Source organism: Alexandromys fortis, unplaced genomic scaffold (genome assembly GCF_014885135.2).
Source record: "Alexandromys fortis isolate MF-2015 unplaced genomic scaffold, M_Fortis_MF-2015_v1.1 scaffold_167, whole genome shotgun sequence".
Lineage (NCBI taxonomy): Eukaryota > Metazoa > Chordata > Mammalia > Rodentia > Cricetidae > Alexandromys > Alexandromys fortis.
In genome coordinates this window covers 1,859,527-1,879,744 of record NW_026068050.1, presented here as the reverse complement: position 1 = coordinate 1,879,744, position 20,218 = coordinate 1,859,527, and the positions used below count along the sequence as shown (strand labels likewise).

At 42.7% G+C, this 20,218-nt stretch overlaps 1 protein-coding gene across 4 annotated transcripts in view; it reads right to left on the bottom strand.

The window, feature by feature from the left end:
- The window catches only part of Nrg4 (neuregulin 4), a 71,199-nt gene that overhangs the window by 3,613 nt on the left and 47,368 nt on the right, over positions 1–20,218 (bottom strand). For 2 of the 4 annotated variants that reach the window (XM_050119473.1, XM_050119472.1), the window contains 5 exons: positions 18,770–18,916; positions 12,763–12,839; positions 6,558–6,646; positions 3,799–3,960; positions 170–243 (listed from right to left, as the gene is read on the bottom strand). In XM_050119473.1, the coding sequence (XP_049975430.1) occupies positions 180–243; positions 3,799–3,960; positions 6,558–6,646; positions 12,763–12,839; positions 18,770–18,916 (539 nt within the window). In that variant the 3' untranslated portion in view covers positions 170–179. Of the gene's footprint in view, positions 1–169; positions 244–3,798; positions 3,961–6,557; positions 6,681–12,762; positions 12,840–18,769; positions 18,917–20,218 lie in introns of all 4 variants that reach the window. The other 2 variants (XM_050119474.1, XM_050119475.1) reach the window with 2 other exon arrangements.

Sequence of the window (20,218 nt, the reverse complement as noted above, 5' to 3'; positions counted from 1 at the left end):
TGCAGCGGGAGCTCTAGTTTGTTCAGAAGGGCTGCCTCCAGGAATACATTCCCATCCCTTTGGTCCAAGGGAAAGGGAATGGAACCTTAGCATGGAGTGCAGAAACGGTTCAGCAGGCAGAATGCTCCTGTGAAGGTATGAGGGGTGTGTCCAGTAGGAGTCTTCTTACCTTAGTTTTCTCAGTTTTGTTTAAAATTGATCTGCGAGGCCAGTAGCAAAAGACAAGTGGTTTGTGCTGCAAACCTAACAAAATGAACATGCAAAGAATTTCAGTAAAAATAAACTTAGAAATCGGAGTGCTTTCTAGACGCTGGAAATTTTTCAATAGAAAAAAAAAAGTGCTTTTTTCATTTTATAACCACAAAGTCTGGCTTAAATAAACCTCACTGTAATTTCAGTTTCGATGGAAGCAGAAGACTCCCAACCCATGAAAATAAAGGTAATTTCCCTTATTTTCAGTTGTAAACTGGGTATGAATTGGGTTGATGTTGGGTTGGAAATGTGAATGAAACCTAGTAGTAAGAGCCTATGTTTAACAGGCAGAGCAACATTGTTATTGTGTACAGTAACCAAAGTTAATATCGGCTCCTTTCAGGGGCGAGCAGTGACGTGCGCCAGATGTGGTTTTGTTATGGATAGTTCACTTCTTTCTTATCTCCAGATGTGGCACAAGTTTCTAAAACATGTGCCAGTATAAAGTAAAAAATTCCTGGCAGAAATCAAGAAAGTTATAGGGCAGGTGTTTTGGAGGTAAGAGTGTTGCATTTGGGCAAATTTTTGTCCTATTTTTTGTTCAGATCAGTAGCAGACAAAAACAGCCTGATGGCGTTAGTTTTCATAGAAAATGATTTGGCTGAGAATTTGAGACCACTGTTTTAACATTTTTCTTACTGTCCAAGGTTCGGTCACCGTGTTTACTCAGTAAACACACTGCGTCCACAGTCTCCCGAAACCAGAGCTACAGACCGCAGTGAAGCACCCAAGACAATCCATCTTCAAAGTGGTTGCTAGGTTCTGTGATGTTTTCAGCCCCTTTCTCCCTTGTGACAAAGATTCTTAAAACCATAGAAGCCCAGTTCTCATTCATGAACTGGATGAAGTGGAAGAGACCCTCCCCCATCTGTAGAGTTGTGTACAGCTGTAGCCCTCTAGAGAGTATTAGAGGTGCTAGGTTGGTTGGATTCTTTTGATTTTTGTCTCACTTGGGAGTTGGTGGGCACTGCTTGTAAAAACTGCAAGGATCTATAAATGCTAGCCAGAATCAAGAGAAATGGGTGGAGATGCAGAATTGACCATTTGAGGAGAAACGTTAGGACATTCTAAAGCCACCACACAAACACCCAGAAGCCACTGTTCTAACACCCTGACCTTTCTACTGTGCCTGCCCCCTAAGTCAGGGACCAACTGCCTGTCAAAGGATTTCCCAGCCAGTTTTGGGGAAACTGGCATAAAGGGAGAATGCTGTATAAATAGTTGAATACAAAGTGTGTGTGTTGGGGGGGTTGTCAAATGACAAACCTGTAGAAGGTTTGGAGAGTAAACAAGTGGGTGATAACCTTTTGTTAAAAGACAAACCAGCAAACCTAGAGATAGAGAGGGGGCAGAGGTGGGACGGGGTGGGGGATGATATTATTAAAATAATGGCATACCCAAAATGAAAAGTAACAGATCCTCAGAGGAACAGAGAAATGAGGTCCATTCAAAGAATCAAATGCCAGCCAAGTTGCTCGGCGGTATTGCCACCAAGACTGACAACCTGAGTTTGATGTCCACGACACACGTGATGGAAGAAGAGAGCTGTCCTTTGACCTCCACACATATGCTGTGGCATGCATTTGAGAATTTGAACACATAATTGAAAAGGAAGATAAGTTGGTACTTTCTCTAGTGAAAAGTCCAACGTGAAACTTAGAGACCTCATTCAGTGTGCTCACAGCAACTACAGAAGATGAGAAGGGACAGAATCAGTGTCTACAAAGAGGAACTTAGGAAAAGCCCCCACATCTCCTTAAAAAAAAAAAAAATGACCTCACCAGAGACTTTCAGAGGCCACTGGAACTGGAAGAGTATAAACAGGTGAACCCAGCGTGAAGGATTTATGTGACAGACACAGACCACTGCCCAATTAGCACTGCTGTCTTTAAGAAAAACTAGGAAAGCCATTTGGTAAAAATCATTCTTTTGTGATTAAAAATAAAACCAACTAGAAGTACAGGGGAAACTGTCAACAAAAAGGCCACCATGAGAACATACGGTGAACTTCCTGTCTGGTGGAAGGATGCTTGCCTGCACCATTGCTAGTCAACATGGACTGGCTGGAGCGGCTGGTGTCAAATGGGACAAAAATAAAATTACCTGTTCACAAGTCATATGGTCTTACACACAGAAAACTAAAGATTTCACAGGAGACTTTCAGAATCAGTAAAGTACTCATAGAAGCAGGGCACAAGGTCAACACAGGAAGCCAGCATCATTTCTGTACTTCAGCAGTGAACAAACATTAGAGGAGTTCTTTCTACAGCAGCATCAAAAACAGTAAAATACTGGGAGGTTAACCAGAGGTGGGAACTGCCACAGAAATGATGGAGCACATCCATGTTGATTGCCTTGGGAATCCCTGTAGATCCCAGCCCATCTACAGGGTCAGTGTAATCCCTAGCAAAACATGACCTTGCAGTACTGGTTTGGTTTGTCCAGACAGAAAATACACCTTAAGGTTCAAGTACAATCTCAGGGGACGAGGAGTGGCCAAATCTTGAATATTAAAGTAGGGTGAGTCATCTGATTCCAGAACAGTGATTCTGGCTTCAAGATAAACTAATGGGACAAATGCTTAGGGAAGGGGCCAAGATTTTTCAATAAGGAAGATACAGTTTTCCAGAAAACAGTGCTAGAGTTAGGAACTTAAATAATGTCATATATTAAAATTAACTCAAAATAGGTTTTTTTTTTTTTCCAAAATAGGTTTTAAAAACAATAGTAGGTTAAAGAAAACTATAACTCTTAGAAGAAAACGGTGGAAAATGTCAGGATAATGAATTTTACAGAGATTTTGTGGAGTTGTTAGCAGATTTTCAGGGATCAAAAATTAGACGTAATGGAATTAATCAAAAATTAAAATTTTGTGCATGACATGAAAATAGATCATACTTAAAGAGCAAAAAAAAAACATACACAGACTGGTATACCAAACGCCACCGACTGGTGACAGCCCCAAATGATATATCAACAACCATTTACCTAAGGCACGGGGAACACGGAGGAAGATGAGGAGGAAAGAACCAGGGGTCCTGAACGGGACATCTGCTGCCAGACTGTCTTCTACATGTGGCAGGGAAGCTGCACCCATGAAACCTCAACAATGACTGCCTAAGAAAGACCTTAAAACTGACACCACCAGTCGACATGATGGGGGAACTCAAAAAAACTTCACTCCCAGACAAGATACAGGCAATTATTGGTTGCTGAGGAAGAATCAGTCTTTTCCAGGGATAAGGCCTCTGATAGACTAGCCACTCCCAAGAGGTCAGCCCTAAGCATACCTGAGCAACACAAAATGACCTCAGCAGGTTGTATTCATAAGTGTGTGTGTGTGTGTATACACACACACATATATATACACACACATATGCACATACATACACAAAATACATAAAATTCTCAGAAAAAAATGTAAAAAGCCATCAAATAAGAGAAACAAACTCCAGCCATCAAAATGGAAAATACAGCTGTGAACTCCAAAAGGGAAAGACTCTTAGATGGCGGACGGTGGGAAGAGGCCAGTCTGAGACTCCTTACCGTATCATCGCAGCGCTAGAGTCCGGAAAGTATGAAGTGAAGACATCAGTGGTTGTCACAGGTCCACGGGGAGAGGGAGAGTTGAATCTGGGAACAGGAAAGCTGTTTAGAGAAGGCGACTCGGTGACCTGTGATGGTGGACACACAACAGGCGTTGGTGACCTGTGATGGTAGACACACAACAGGCGTTTGTCAAAAACCGTTTACTAAGGAGCTGAGTGGGAGGACGCAGGTGGGAACTACACCGCCTGCTCAGATTTCTTGAGCACGCCTCCACTTACTACGGAGTCATAGCCTGCCCAACCTTCTAGAAGCCGAGAATATTCATGAATCATTTAATACACACTTCGCCTAACAAAACCCCGTGGCACCCACGGCTGTCCTGATCGTGGATGAATGGAATCGTGAGGTAGTTTCCTGCTGATGGCCAGCACCCAATGACGATATCTTACCACATAGTTTGAGCTTTGGAAAGATAAATACTCAGTTTCTACGGGATGAGTACCAGCTTCACTAATGTGGCAGAGCTGCCAGTGGACCACCATTGGATTAAACTGAGGTGGGGGCTGCTTCTCAATCAAGTCTTCTAAAGCAGTCTTAGTTGAACATGTGAGGGTCACTTTCTACTACCTCAACCCCTGACACTCCTGGTTTGTTAAATGACGATGGGTGAGGGGAGTCACACAAGCCTCAGGGCCTCTGCCGGAAGGGGGCTGTATGGGAAGATCCTGCAGGCAGGGGTCAGGAGTGTGCTGTATCTTGGCGGTGTTTTAACAGTCACTAGCCCTGGACTTCGGCAAGAAGGTCCTAGAAGTTTCTGTGGCCTCTTGTCTCCTATGTTTCAGTGTAACTTCAACAGGAAAAAAGAAACTGGAGAAATCATTCTAGCCTGACCAATTAATGTTGCCACCTCCAAAGAAATGAAATTTGCTTTCTGCAAAATATGCACTAAAAAATTACAGGCCAGGGGGCTGGAGAGATGGCTCAGTGGTTAAGAACACTGCCTGTTCTAAAGGTCATGAGTTCTATTCCCAGCAATCACATGATGGCTCACAGCCATCTGCAATGAGATCTGGTGCCCTCTTCTGGCCTGCAGGCGCACACATAGACAAAACACTGTACACATATAAATAAAATTACAGGTCAGGTGATGAAAATAGGTCTGGAACTTGGTAAATGTTCTGAATAATTTTATGTCAACTTGACACAGTTAGAGTCTTCTGAGAGGCAGGGAACCTCAATTGAGAAAATGCCTCCCTGAGATTTGGCTATTGAAGCCCTGCAGGGCATTTTCTTAATTAGTGGTTGATGGGAGCATGCCTAACCTACTGTGGGTGGAACACCCCCAGCTGGTGATCCTAGGTCAGGGCTGGAAGTCTTAGGTTCTATAAGGAAGACGGTGAACAAGCCAAGAGGAACAGGTCAATAAGCAGTGCCCTCCCCCACCCATGGCCTCTGCATCAGCTCCTGCCTCCAGGTTTGAATTCCTGCTTTGACTTCCCTCAGTGGACTGTGGTCCAGGATAAGAAAGTCAAATAAACCCTTTCCTCCCCAAGCTGCTTTTGGTATCGTGTTTGATCAGAGCTATGATAACCCTAAGACAAAAGGTCAGTCCTAACCTTCTGGGATGGCTCTCCATCTGTATGTACTTGCCTATAACCTGATCTTAGGCATTTTCTCCATTGAGGTTCCCTTCTCTCAGACTCTAGCTTGCATCCAGGTAGCTGATAGGTCTCAAACCTGAGACAAAGAGCTAACCGAGGTGCCTAGTAATCCTATCAAAGCAGCCCTGGATGCCAGCATCCCTCAGTCCCTACCTGTTACAGAGTAGGGCTGGCATACCTCAACCCCTACCAAACGCTGGCTGCCCTTTGCTATATGATCCATTCATTTATGTTATCCAGCTTTCTTGTCTCTTAGTCTACGCTTTACGCTGCTGGCCTCCTGGTCTCCTCCTGCCCAGCTGTGGGGAGTCATGTTCTCTCCGGATTCTCCCGGCTGTCCCTGCCCTCTTCCTATACTCTGCTCTCCCTTTTAGCCACAGTAAACTTTCTCCTCTACCGTACCTAGGAGCAGTCATGCCCTTCCTTTTTCCTTTCTTCCTTTCTTCCTTTCTTCCTTTCTTCCTTTCTTCCTTCCTTCCTTCCTTCCTTCCTTCCTTCTTTCCTTCCCTTCCCTCCCTTCCCTTCCCTTCCCTTCCCTTCCCTTCCCTTCCCTCCCTTCCTTCCCTTCCTTCCCTCCCTCCCTTCCCTTCCTTCCCTCCTTCCCTTCCCCTTCCTTCCCTTCCTTCCTTTCCCTTCCTTCCTTCCCTTCGTTCTTTCGTTCTTTCTTCATTCAGTAGCCAACAGTGAAATGAGGTTTTTTGTTTTGGTTTGGTTTTGGTTTTTTTGAAACAGGGTTCCTCTGTGTAGCAGTCTTGGATGTCCTGAATCTCACTGTAAACCAGGCTGGCCTCGAACTCACAGAAATCCGCCTGCCTCTGCTTCCCGAGTGCTGGGATTAAGGGCATGGGCCACCACTGCCCAGCTGGTGAGGTGTTTTATAACTCAGTACTCCTTTCACTAAACACATTTTCATCTCTTTCCTCTCTGCAGACATTGCTCAGGATTTTGGCTTATTTTGATGGTCCTATCAGTGCTGGAGAGATTGCTGGATCTCCACACCTTGTACCGTGTTGCTTCCTCTCCCCTAAACAGGCTGCCTTGGATAGGACTACTTACCAAGCCTTACAGCTAAGGAAAGGAGAATTAAGGTGTTACCTTCTCTCACCGTGCAGTTTACTTTCTTCCTGTGTAAGGTGACCACAATAGTGCCCTTCACTGGGCATGCCTTCAGTGATCTCTGTGCCCTTCACTGGGCGTGCCTTCAGTGACCTCTGTGACCTGTGGAAAGTAAGATTGTTCTTGTGCACCCGGTTTTCTGCATATACATGCCCACCTACCCTCTTATCTGCATGTATAAACCTGCAGCTTCTGCTTGAGGTGAACTTACCTCAGACATCTGCATCTGCAGCAGCTGCCCTACAGCACCTGTGCACAGTGGGTCAGCATCCCCATGCTAGTCTTTCAAGTGCACACCTCTGTCTTCCTGCTGCCTGAAGTTCTAACAAGCTTAATGACTGTTCTAAAATATTCACAATTACAAAGGGCTGGGTGAGGGTCCAGCCCAGGGCAAGTCGCTGATAGCAAAGACAGCAGCAGATCCCAAACATGGTAGAAATAGCAAGCACAAGGATGGGAGAATCCTGGAGACAAAGCTGCTCTGGTCAGTGTCCCCAAGGACCCTGCTGAAGGCCAAATGCAATAGGGGAACATGGGCTTGGAGGCCGGCAACACACCCAGCCATGCAAGGAGAAGAAATGACCCTGTAATAATGTCCTGTGATCTCTGCACACCTCCACTCTTACAAAGCAAAGACAGAAAAGCATGGGTTTGGAAGCCAGACACATCTGGGCTTGACCTCTGAGCCTCCATTTTCCTTTGTATAGAACGTACCTCTGAATCGGACTCTCAGAAACAAGCACAGTGACAAGCACACATAGGCACGGGGGCTTGTGATTTAAGTCACAGGCTGTAGGGACACGAACCATGTAACACATGCTGGGACTTGAAGCTGTGGTTTTTCTCACTGAACTAGTAAGGAGGGTTGCCAAGAAGCCTCATCCCAGAATGCCCTGTTCTGGTCCCTGATGGACTGAATTGAGGCTTTGGGAGTGGTAGTTTTCAGCACCAGGGTTGACTATGACCTCTGACCTTTGTAATTTTCACAGCACAGGTCGGAGCTGAGGCTGCTGAGTTCGTCCTGGTGTCTGTAATGCACTCATCTCAGAGGGCAGCTTTTATCTCAGCTGAAGACCTCATCTCCTTTGCGGTGCTATGGTCTGAGACACTAACATTGCTTGGCCAGAGAAATGCCTAGTCAGATAAGCTAATTTTGTAAACTAAGCCCAGAACTCATCCTATCTTGGTTTTTGGGTGGTGTTGTGGTCTAGCTGTCTTTTTTCCTCCATTAAAAAGACTCATTTTGGGCTAGAAAGATGGTTCAGCAGTTAAGAGCACTGGCTGCTCTTCCAGAGGACCCAGGTTCAATTCCCTGTGCCCACATTGCAGCTCACACCTGTCTGTAACTCCAGTTCCTGAGGATCTGATATCCTCACACAGATATACATACAGGCAAAACATCAATGCACATAAAATAAAAATAAATCTTTTAAAAAATACCCATTGTATCCGGGCACGGAGGCTCACACCTGTAACACCAGCGCTTGGGGAGGTGGAGGCAATGGGATTGTTTCAAGTTTGAGGCAAGTCAGAGCTCCACAGTGAGTCCCAGAGTATCCTGAGCTCCGGAGGGCAACTTAATCTCAGAGAGAGGAAGCAAAAACAAACTAATATGTCAAGAAAAAAGCAATTTGGATTTAAACTTTTCCCCAGTGTAGGGTGTATTTTATATATAGAAAGGCTGTGAGATTGCTTCCTGTTCTTTTATTATGTGTATGTGGTAAGGGATGGTTTCTGGATTCATAGGGTCAGAGGGCTAGGACCCTCTGGGAGCTGAAGCATAGGTGCTGGTGGCTGAACAGTAAGATCAGTATGTGCTCTTAACCAGGACCATCTCTCCTCCTCCTCCTCCTCTTATTTTTGCAAATGTGTCTTTGCACATAGGAAAGGGATAAGCGTGTTTTATCTGTGCACAGTCTGTAAGGGACACATCTTCTTGCTGTCTTGGAACTGATGGTGTTAAGCACATGGGAGCTCAGGGCATTGTCTGGTAACATCATTCACGATGGCGTGTCCTTCATTGTGAAATACGTAACAGAATTTACCGTCTCAGCTACTGTCAAGTTCAGTGACATTAGGTAAAATCATATAACAGGAATAGTCATCATGTCCAGGAATGTTTCATTATCCCAAATTGAACCTTACCCATTAAACAATAACTCTCTCCACAGTCCCTGGTAACCACAGTTACGATTTCTGCCTCTGTGGGTCTGACTGCTCTGGCATCTCATTTAGTGGAGTTACACGGTGCTTACTTTGGCATCTGGCTTTTTCACTAAGTGTAATGTCCTCAGAGTCCAGCCATTAGAATTATTCCCTTTTAAGGCTAAGTAATGCTCCATTTATGTGTATCTACTTATCAATTCATACATCACTGGACAGATGAGTGGCTTTCCACCTTTTGACTATTAAGAATTCAGCTCCTATGAGTGCAGGTGTAAAGATATTTGCTTATATGTGTAACCTCCAGTAGTCAACTGTTGGATAAAACAGTGATTCTGGCAGCTGGAGAGATGGCCCAGAGGTTAAGAGCACTGACTGCTCTTTCAGAGGACCTGGGTTCAATTCCCAGCACCCACATGGCAACTCACAATTATCTGTATTTTCAGTTCTAGGGGATCTGACATCCTCACACATATATACACAGGCACCAGTGTACATTAAATAAGTAAATAAATCTTTTTTAAAAAAGGGTAATTCTGTAGTGGTGGTTTTTGAGACAGGGTTTCTCTGTAGCTTTGGAGCCTATCCTGGAATTAGCTCTTGTAGACCAGGCTGGCCTCAAACTCACAGAGATCTGCCTGCCTCTGCCTCCCAAGTGCTAGGATTAAAGGCGTGCGCCACCACCACCTGGCTGTGATTCTGGTTTTAAGACCAGTCATTCCATTTAGCACAGTGACCATAACATTTTATATTCTTACCAGCAATACACAAGGGCTCCAGATTCTATACATCATTGCCAACACATGGTCATTAAACAGCCCCTGCCCTAATGTGGGAGGGGTCCACAATTCCCTTTTTATCTCCCCAGTGGTCAGTGATGCTGAACACATCACATGCTCTTGGAGAAATGTTTATTGAAATCCTCTCCCAATTTTTGAACTGGGTTGCTTTTATTTGTTATGAGTTATTTATTCCGGATTATTTCTTGTAATTAATTTTAAGTTGCTATTAAAACAATAGGTTTCATTATGGCATTTTCATATATGTGTATCATTAATGTTGCTCATATTTGCCCCACTACGACCTTCAATGTCTTGCACCCTGCCCTGTCCCCCTTCCTCCTCTCTGTAGTGGGATTAGTCCCTTGAGCGCTGACAGAGTAACTCCATCTTGCAGTAATTTAAATTTTCTGCGTGCCTTCCTAGAGTTGGTCAGTGTTTGTTAAGACCAGCAAACCTCAGCAAAAGAAAAGGCAGCATTCCCATGGACGCTAACTTTCCTAGATCTGCTTTATCTGTGGCTTGTTGCCTGAGCCACAGTCACCTCTCCTGACTTAACACTAGGTAGCACTCTGAGCCCAAGTTTGTATCAATTCTGATGCCAACTAAACTATATGGAATCAGAGCTCAGTGAATGAGGCTTGGGCCTTTGATATATCTGTGAGTCCTTACAGCTCTATAAGTGACCCCAATGAACTCATTCATCACGCCAAGCTGAAACTGGCAGAATCTTTCTCAGGTCTCTGTGCTTGTTCGCGGTAAATAGATGTTTCTTTACAACTTTTCCAGGAAAGTCCCACACCACTCAAAACGTTTCCTGTCTGTTTTCATGCACACATATGCACACATGTAATAAATTCTCTGCACTAATCCCACAGCTGCAGGGGTCAAAAGTCTCTTATCCTGTCCTGTGGACTGCCTCTTTGTACACAGTGTCCTTTAATTTCACCAACTTTTAGTTTTGATGAAGTCCAATTTATCTAGGTTTCCTTAGTTGACTATGTTTAAGTGTTGTTTACAAGAAACCATTGCCAAGTCCAGCTTCATAGAGTACTTCTCCGAGTTTGCTGGAGTCTTAGAATTTTGGGTCTTCTGTGGAGTCTCGCTCGCCCACTTGGTACTAGAGGTGCAGCTTCGTGTTTTAGTAGATTCACACCCAGCCTGGCATGGTTAGTTGAAAATTTGACTTCTACCAAGTTTACTAAGATATAACCCACAACTTACAACTTTACATTCACTTTTATATCCTATTCACTGGCTTGAAAAGATTACAGTCACCCAGCCACAACCATGACCCAGTTTTTAAACAGATCCATCGCCTGGGGATACTTTCCAGGGCTGTCTGCAGTCATTACCTTAGGACCCACTCACCTATCTTGGTATAAAGGTAAATGCACACGGGGCATCCTGAAGCTTCTACCACACAGCACAGCTGACTGTGACCATGTGACAGACAGCGTGTGCAAACATGCGGTGCTTGGACAGCTACGCTCTCCATTTTATGGGCACGGCAATGGACATTTGGGTGACTGCCACTCCCTGGTTACAGGGAGGAATGCTGTTGTGAATATTTGGGTTCATATTGCAAACCCAAGCTCTCATTTGATTGGGTAGCTGACGAGGAAGGGAATTGCTGGGCCATACAAACTTGTTCCTTAAGAAACTGTCCGCACCATTTCATACTTACAACAACAACGAACTGTGCGTCCCCATATCCTACAGACTTTAAAGAAATAAATCACAGCAGCAGTGGTATGTTAACTGGTATTTTGACTTTTCAATCTTTTAATGGATTACACTGTCAAGTATTTTTCATGTGCTTAGTATTTTGTGTATCTTCTTGGTAAAATGCCCACAGTTTAGTTCAGTTGTTTTCTGTTACTGAGTTGGTCTCAACTTCAGTTGAACAAATTCATATTTTGAGATGTGTTACAAATGTTTGTTTTAAAAGTTTCTTTACCTAGACATTTCCGATATATGGAAATATACTTTACTTTTAATATTAATGCTCTATCTTGCAAGATTGATAAAGAACCAGCTGGTCTCATATACTGTACTCCCTTCAATGTTCTAGATGAACTTATGTAGAATTGAAAGCTAGGCATAAGTTCGGCTATTTGGGGGTGGACTGTCATTGAAGAAATGTTTCTATACAAATTCAATCAATGGATAGGGAACTGTTTGAATTATCATTAAAAAACTTAATTTTACATATCACTCTTCAGATTTTTTTTGAAAACAGAGTGCATGTAGCCTAGACTAGCCTCATTGTAGCTGAAGATATCCTTGAACTTTTGTTCTTCCTGTCTGTATTTCTTTAAGGGCTGTAACTATAGGTCCACACAACCATCCCTGGTTCTATGCAGTGCTGAGGACAGAACCATAGCATTTTGCAGGCTAGGCAGGCACTCGGCGCACGAACTGCATCTGCAGCTCCTTAAATGACCCTTGTTTGGTAGTTTTTGTTCTTCAATTTGTCTATTTAAATTATGCCAAATCTTCTATCACCCTGTTGTAGTATTGGTAGGAATGTCACCTAACCTTTATTGTTGTTGATGTTGCTAACTCCTGTCATTTCCCCCCTGAATTAACAGTATTTTTTGGACACAGGGTGTCATCTCAGCCTGGGTCTTACTGATGCAGTGAGATTACATGGCCAGCAAACCCCAGAGCTCTTCCTGTTTCTGATTTTCCCACAGTAGGACTATAGGAGCCTACCACCAAGGCCAGATTCTTTAAAGATTTATTTTAAAGTGTGTGTGCGCGCATGCGCACATATTGAGAGCAGAGGTCAGCCGCTGCTTCAGTCTGTCCATTTCTCGTTGTTTTCAAGTAAGAGGAGGGAAATCTAGCACTTGCTGTTTAGCCAGAAACCTCAAGAAAGCTCAGAAACTGGTTTATCCACAGTTCTCCCAAAGATTGGTTCACTCCTAAGGTACCTCCCCGCCACAGCCTCCCCAGCACAGCCCACATCAGAAGGCTTCTGCAACCCTGGTCCTCAGATCTGCCGTAGCGTATTACAGCGGACACAATCATTTCAGTGTGGAAATTCTTATAATTTCGTAATATTTTGGGGAAAATACTACTTCTGTCACACTGATAATAAATTTATCCTCACGTGCAAAATAATGATTAACACAAAAGCCATGGAAAAGTTTTTGGACGCTTGTGAACACAAGTCCGTGCACAGAGCAATGAAGATCCCATCCACACCTCTAAACATCCATACTTCCTGTACTCACTGTGGTGGGCGCCGGTGTTTCTCTCCACCAGGCTGATCTCACACTGGACTGAACTGGCCCTCTGAAAGTGGCCCTTCCTGCATCAAAGAGAAGAGAAAACCAAATGGGAAAGGGGTAATTGGAAAACACGCCAGAAGAATCACAAAGAAAATTAAGCTTGAGTATTTGGAAGCTCATTCTCTTTCTAGAACTTCCTAAAATCGTAGGGCTGCCCTAATGTTGTACCCGTATTTAAGCACCCCACCAGCAGAGGCCACAGTGACACTTGGGGAGCTGCTGAGCCTGCGGCGTGGCACAGATGCTGCTGGGGAGCTGCTGAGCCTGCGGCGTGGCCCAGATGCGATGTCAGGGCTGTTTCTGTAACACAGATCACTTCCCACCATTGTGGACCCTTTGTGAACCATGGGTGGCTTTAGTGAACAATTCTAATTCACGACATTAAAACACCATCAATTTTGGGTCATCTGACTATAATCTTACATAAAACTGCTTTAAATATTAAATAAAAATAAAATGTAAAAGTGGTTTATTTTTTCAATATGCCAAACTTAATGTGGTAACTTACATTAGTGAAAATGAATTTACATCATAAAGCCATAGCAACATGACATTTTCTAAAAGCACACCAACCTCTACCCTAAAATGCCAATTCTAGAAGATGTTTTAGCATTGGGGGTTGGGGGCAATTTGACCTCATTCAAGTGGCATCATTTCCTAAGTTATGGGAAATCCAAAAGGCTCTCAGGTCAATGCACTTTCAGCTACCAGCGGGCTCAGTCAAAGAATTGTTTGCTTCCATTCTTTTTTCATTTATTAAACATTTTCCCCTCCTTTTCTTTTCCTCCTTCTCTGCCATCGTGTATGTGTTTATGTGTGGATGTGTGTATATATGTGTGTTTATGTGTATGTGTGTATATGTGTATGTGTATATATGTGTATGCATGTGTGTTTGTGTGTATATGCATATGTATGTGTATGTGTATATATGTATGTATGTATGTGTGCATGTATGTGTTTATGTGTATATAAGTGTGTGCATATGTGTATATATGTATATATGTATGTGTATATATATGTGTATATGAGTGTGCATATGTGTATGTATATGCATATGTATGCGTATATATGTGTATGTGTGTGTGTATGTGTGTTGTGCATGTTTGCCCATGTGGAGACATGAGAATGTCAGTGTCTTCCTCTATCCTTCCCTGCCTAACTCCCTTGAGACAAGGTCTTTTTTTTTCTAAGTTTTATATTTAACTGATTTTTATTGAGTTCTGCATTTTTCTCTGCTCCCCTCCCTGCCTCTCCTCTCCCCTTCAACCCTTCCCCCAAGGTCCCTATGCTCCTAATTTACTCAGGAGATCTTGTCTTTTTCTACTTCACATGTAGATTAGATCTATGTACATCTCTCTTAGGGTCGTCATTGTTGTCTAGGTTCTCTAGAATTGTGATTTGTAGGCTGGTTTTCTTTGATTTATGTTTAAAAAACACTTATGAGGGGCTGGAGAGATGGCTCAGTGGTTAAGAGCATTGCCTGCTCTTCCAAAGGTCCTGAGTTCAATTCCCAGCAACCACATGGTGGCTCACAACCATCTGTAATGAGGTCTGGCGCCCTCTTCTGGCCTGTAGGCATACAGACAGAACATTGTATACATAATAAATAAATATTTAAAAAAAGTTTAAAAAAACACTTATGAGTGAGTACATATGATAATTGTCTTTCTGGGTCTGGGTTACCTCATTCAATATGATGTCTTCTAGCTCCACCCATTTGCTTGCAAATTCCAAGATGTCATATTTTTCCGCTGTGTAGTACTCCATTGTGTAAATATAACACATTTTCCTTATCCATTCTTTAGTTGGGGAGTATTTAGGTTATTTCCAGGTTCTGGCTATGACAAACAACACCGCTATGAACATAGTTGAGCGCATATCCTTGTGGCACGATTGAGCATTCTTTGGGTATATACCCAAAAATGGTATTGCTGGGTCTTGAGGAAGGTTGTTTTCTAATTTTCTGAGAAATCAACATACTGATATCCAAAGGGGCTGTACCAGCTTGTGCTCACACCAGCAATACAGGAGTGTTCCCTTTACCCCACAACCTCTCCAGCATAAGTTGTCAGTGTTTTTGATCTTGGCCATTTTTTTTTTAAATTTTTTATGTATACAACATTCTGCCTCCATGTATAGCCACACGCCAGAAGAGGGTGCCAGATCTCACTACAGATGGTTGTGAGCCACCATGTGGTTGCTGGGAATTGAACTCAGGACCTCTGGAAGAGCAGCCAGTGTTCTTAACCACTGAGCCATCTCTCCAGCCGATCTTGGGCATTCTTACAGGTGTAAGATGGAATCTCAGAGTTGTTTTGATTTGCATTTCTCTGATGACTAAGGATGTTGAGCATTTCCTTAAGTATCTTTCAGCCATTTTATATTCCTCTTTGAGAGTTCTCTGTTTATGTCTGGACTCCATTTTTTTATTGGATTATTTGTTCTTTTGATGACCAGTTTCTTGAGTTCTTTGTATATTTTGGAGATCAGACCTATGTATGATGTGGGGTTAGTGAAGATCTTTTCCCATTCTGTAGGCTGTCGTTTTGTCTTGTTGACTGTGTCCTTTGCTTTACAGAAGATTTTCAGTTTCAGAAGGACCCATTTATTGTTTCTCTCAGTGTCTGTGCTACGGGGTTCTATTTAGGAAATGGTCTCCTGTGCCAATGCGTTCAAGTGTACTTCCCACTTTTTCTTTGAGGTTCAGTGTAGCTGGCTTTATGTTGAGGTCTTTGATCCATTTGGACTTGAGTTTTGTGCATGGTGATAGATATGGATCTATTTTCATTCTTCTACATGTTGGTATCCAGTTATGCCGGCACCATTTGTTAAATATGCTTTCTTTTTTCCATTTGATATGTTTGTGCTTCTTTGTCAAAAATCAGGTGTTTGAAGGTGTGTGGGTTAATATCCGGGTCTTCGATTTGGTCCTCCTATTTTTATGCTAATACCAAGCTGTTTTCAATACTGTAGCTCTATAGTAGAGTTTGAAGTCAGGGATTGTGATGCCTCCAGAAGTTCTTTTATTGTACAGGATTGTTTTGGCTATCCTGGTTTTCTTGCTTTTCCATATGAAGTTGAGTACCATTCTTTCGAGGTCTGTGAAAATTTTTCATCGCTTTTGATGGGCATTGCATTGAATCTGTAGATTGCTTTTGGTAAGACTGCCATTTTTAAAAATATTTATTTTTTATTATGTATACAATATTCTGTCTGTGTGTATGCCTGCAGGCCAGAAGAGGGCACCAGATCCCATTACAGATGGTTGTGAGCCACCATGTGGTTGCTGGGAATTGAACTCAGGACCTTTGGAAGAGCAGGCAATGCTCTTAACCTCTGAGCCATCTCTCCAGCCCCAAGATTGCCATTTTTACTATGTTAATTCTACCTACACAAGAGCATAGGAGATCTTTCCACTTTCTGGTGTCTTCTTCAATTTCTTTCTTCAAAGATTTAAAGTTCTTGTCATACAAGTCTTCCACTTGTTTGGTTAGAGTTACTCTGAGATATTTTATGCTATTTGTGGCTACTGTGAAGGGTGATGTTTCTCTGATTTCTTTTTCGGCCCATTTATCATCTGTGTACAGGAGGGCTACTGATTGTTTTGAGTTAATCTTATACCCTGTTACATTACTGAAAGTGTTCATGAGTTGGTATAGCATGGTATAGGACACTTCAGATTAGAATTTTCTTCTTTTTGTACCAGGGTCTCACTTTATAAACTATAAACTATAGACTATGTTTAGCACAGCCATATCCAATCCATGCACTAACCCATAATGATTACATATGAGGAATAAGAAACCTTTGATTTTTAAGCCATTAGACTGTAAGGTTGCATCAATCTTTTTCTGTTGCTATACAAATACCCTTGACTGGGTAATTTACAAAGAACAGATGTTCATTTAACTCATGGTTCCAGACACTGAGGTGTCTAAGACCATGGCATTGACAACTGTTCATCAGGTAAGAACCATCTAACTGGGTCATGGTATGGCACAGGGTATCACATTGTGAGACCGGGCCAGCAAGTCAGACAATGCTCACTTGAACAGCACAGTCTTCCAATGGTAAGTCCTCTATCTTCTATTGTGCACTAAAGGATTCATCCGTTCATTCTGCAGAGCCCCATGGTCCAATCGTCACCCAAAGGTCCAACATTTCAAACACCATTAACATAGGACTTTTGGGAACTTGTTTCTAATATAGGAAATGTTAGTATAAATTCAAGTCATAGTAAGTAGCTGACAGTTACTACCGTCAAAACTAGATCATCCAAGGTTGTATTATACAAAGTAGCCCAATAACCAATCAACAGAAGATGAAACTATTTAATGAAAAATTAGGATTAGATGAGCTTATCTTTTGGCATATTTTGCTGGAAAGCATAGTAGAGGGATTCAGAGTGAAGGGTACAGCCCCACGATGACTCCTGTCTCCTTTGTAACACGCTACTCTAAACGCACTAGATTAAAATTTTCTCTCTCGTGGTTCTATTGGTTGACCGCTGAGCTCTTTCCCCCTATTAGAGCCTCTCTGTGTTTGCAGGCGGCCAGGAGATAACATGAGCCACCTGAAAGTTCCAGTAAGCAGGATGCTTAGGGAGCCTCATTCAGATGGCCAGCAGTTGTGCTGACTGAGAGTCGAGCTGGGGCTCTTTTTTCTCTGCTTAGGTTTCTTACAAGACACTGATTCAAAGGTGGAGCTTTTGGTCCACTCAAAGGCTGTGTTATCAGCTGTAACATTTACCCAATGTTCATGACTAAAGCACTTGTTGTACCTTCTAAAGAAATAAATTCTATTTCTTATCGCCATTCAATGGCTTGGACCCAGAATGCTATGCCTGCCAGACAAGCACACCATGTCTGAACTACAGAGCCCTAGGCCTAAATTCTAACTCTTGCTGGTTGAGTGGCAAGGCCACACTGAGGAAGAGCACATGTAAATGGCCGATCACACAGGAAATGCAATCCGATGCAATGGGCTGGTAAGTTTTGTACCTGAAGCACTCCAGATGCAAAAATTATGAGATGAGATCTACTGGGTTTCTTAAATGATACTTTGGAATAAAGCACACCATAATGCACATGACATAATACATATTTAAAAAGAGCAAAGTCCCTCACAATTTTAATGAGGGTTTATGAGATTATTTAATCTATATATTATTCTTGGTATATTAACTTCTTAAGACAACTTGGATTGTTTTACAATGACCATAAGCTTCATCATAACCAGATGAGAGTAACCCGTGCATATTTAATACTTATTAATCAATACAAAATAACTACTAAACTTAATTTCATGCTCGCTTTTAAAAATAAATTTCAAAAAACACTGAAGAACAATAAAAAGGAATCAATGCAAGTGATCTTTGATGTGTGTAGCCTTGAAACATGTCATTTTTTTCCTTTTGTTTCTCTTAGAAGATGCCAGTTCCTCCAGTTTAACTTTCTGCTTCTTTATCTGTCGCTCTAGATTTAAATAGCTCATGAGTTTAGGCAACATGTCTACCTTCTTGGCCACTATGATCATTGTGTCTGGCACATAACAAATGTTAGAGAAAAGACTGACCACACACATCAGCCATGTGCTTTAAGCTTCTAAAGCACTGTGTGAGTCACATAGCCTTTAGCACTCAAGACTTCTCTAAAAACACCTCCCCTAAAGCCTTGTGTGACGTAAGCATAGTTACTGTAGGGAGGGTGGGTTCTCCTGGCTTAGAGACGTCACAGAAAGAGATGACGTCGGTGGCAAGGAACCAGTTGACTTGCTTAAGATGCTTTTAAAATGATTTATGGTTTATAACAAAATTGTATTCAAATGATAACGGCGGGCATACAACAGTATCTGGAGAAACGTCTGAAGTAAAGAGCATGCGAGTTACTCAGAGACGGCGGCCTTGTGTACTGCTTTCTTTCAGAGGGTGAGGTGTCTCCACTTCCGTTACCTGCACAGAAGGCAGAGCGCTGCAATGGCGAGCGTGAGTAGGATCGCCAGGGCCACGATTGCTGCCGACAGGTTACTTCTGCTTTGGATGCTGGCGCTTGGGAGAAAAACCTCTTCGCAACGAGCTCCTGTGTAATTCTCAATGCACCTGTAGGACAGAAGTTCAGATAAAGATCAAATCTGTTCCCTCTGTGTATGTGGACAACACAAGGTCCCCAGCTGGAAGGAAGGGAAAGGCCTCTACGTTTCAGTCTGTGAATGTGGAGCAGACAGGCTTGAAGTGACGCCCAAAGAGCCGCGGGTAGAGACAAGTGCATTATCGTACACCGACCTCCGTCTCTTTCCAGCTCTTCAGCAGCTTAGAATCGAGAGGAACTGGGGAGTATTCAGACTCCATGTGCAGACAGCGCCGATGCCTTCTAGGCTTGTTTTGTCTTCCTGCCAACTTTTGCAGCTGTGTCTTGCAATACTGTTCTAGTTGTCCTCAACCCCGACTCAAATGATCCTCCTGCCTCAGCTTTCCAAGTAGCTGAGACTGCAGGTGCATGCCACCAGGGCTTAAAGTCTGCATTTTCAATGGTGTAACTGTCAGTATATAACTCAAATTCACCTGCAATTTATTGTAGTTTACATAGATATGTAAATGAATGCAACTTTTCCTCAAAATTCTTGTTTCTTCCAAACTCAGAGTTATTGAGTACGACATCCCTTCCCTACTGCTCAGCAGTGCCTTCTGGAACACACGTCAGCTTTATATGACTAAGAGCATTTCTATTTTTCTTCAGAGACAGCACGAAATGGCAAAGGATACCACAAGGCCTCTGGTATAAGCAGCCAGCTCCTTTCCCCAATTAACACGCTCAAGGGATTAATATACAGTAATAAGAATTATGCTGCTCGGCATCCCATCAATTTATTTCCAGCTGAATGTAAAATAGAAGTATTTTAGCTGGAAATGGTGGCACACAACTATAGTCTTAGCACTTGGTAAACTGAGGCAGAAGGATCCACTAAAACTTGAGGCCAGCCCAGGCTACTTGATGAGTTTTAGGCCAGGCCAGGCTGGAGTGTGAAACTCTATCTCAAAAAAATTATTTTTTTCTTTTTAATATAAACATTTATTTATAAAGTAACTCAAGAAGTTATATAGGAAATTTACAAAGTATATGTAATAAAATGAGTGTGGCCGGGCGGTGGTGGCGCACACCTTTAATCCCAGCACTCAGGAGGCAGAGGCAGGCGGATTTCTGTGAGTTCGAGGCCAGCCTGGTCTACTAGAGCTAGTTCCAGGACAGGCCCCAAAGCTACAGAGAAACCCTGTTTTGAAAACTCAAAAAAAAAAAAAAAAAAAGAGTGTGTGTACATATACATACATGCATACACACTTTAAGTTATTCTTTTACCAAAAAAATGAAAGAGTGATTTTGCAAAATTAATTTTCCTCTTCCCC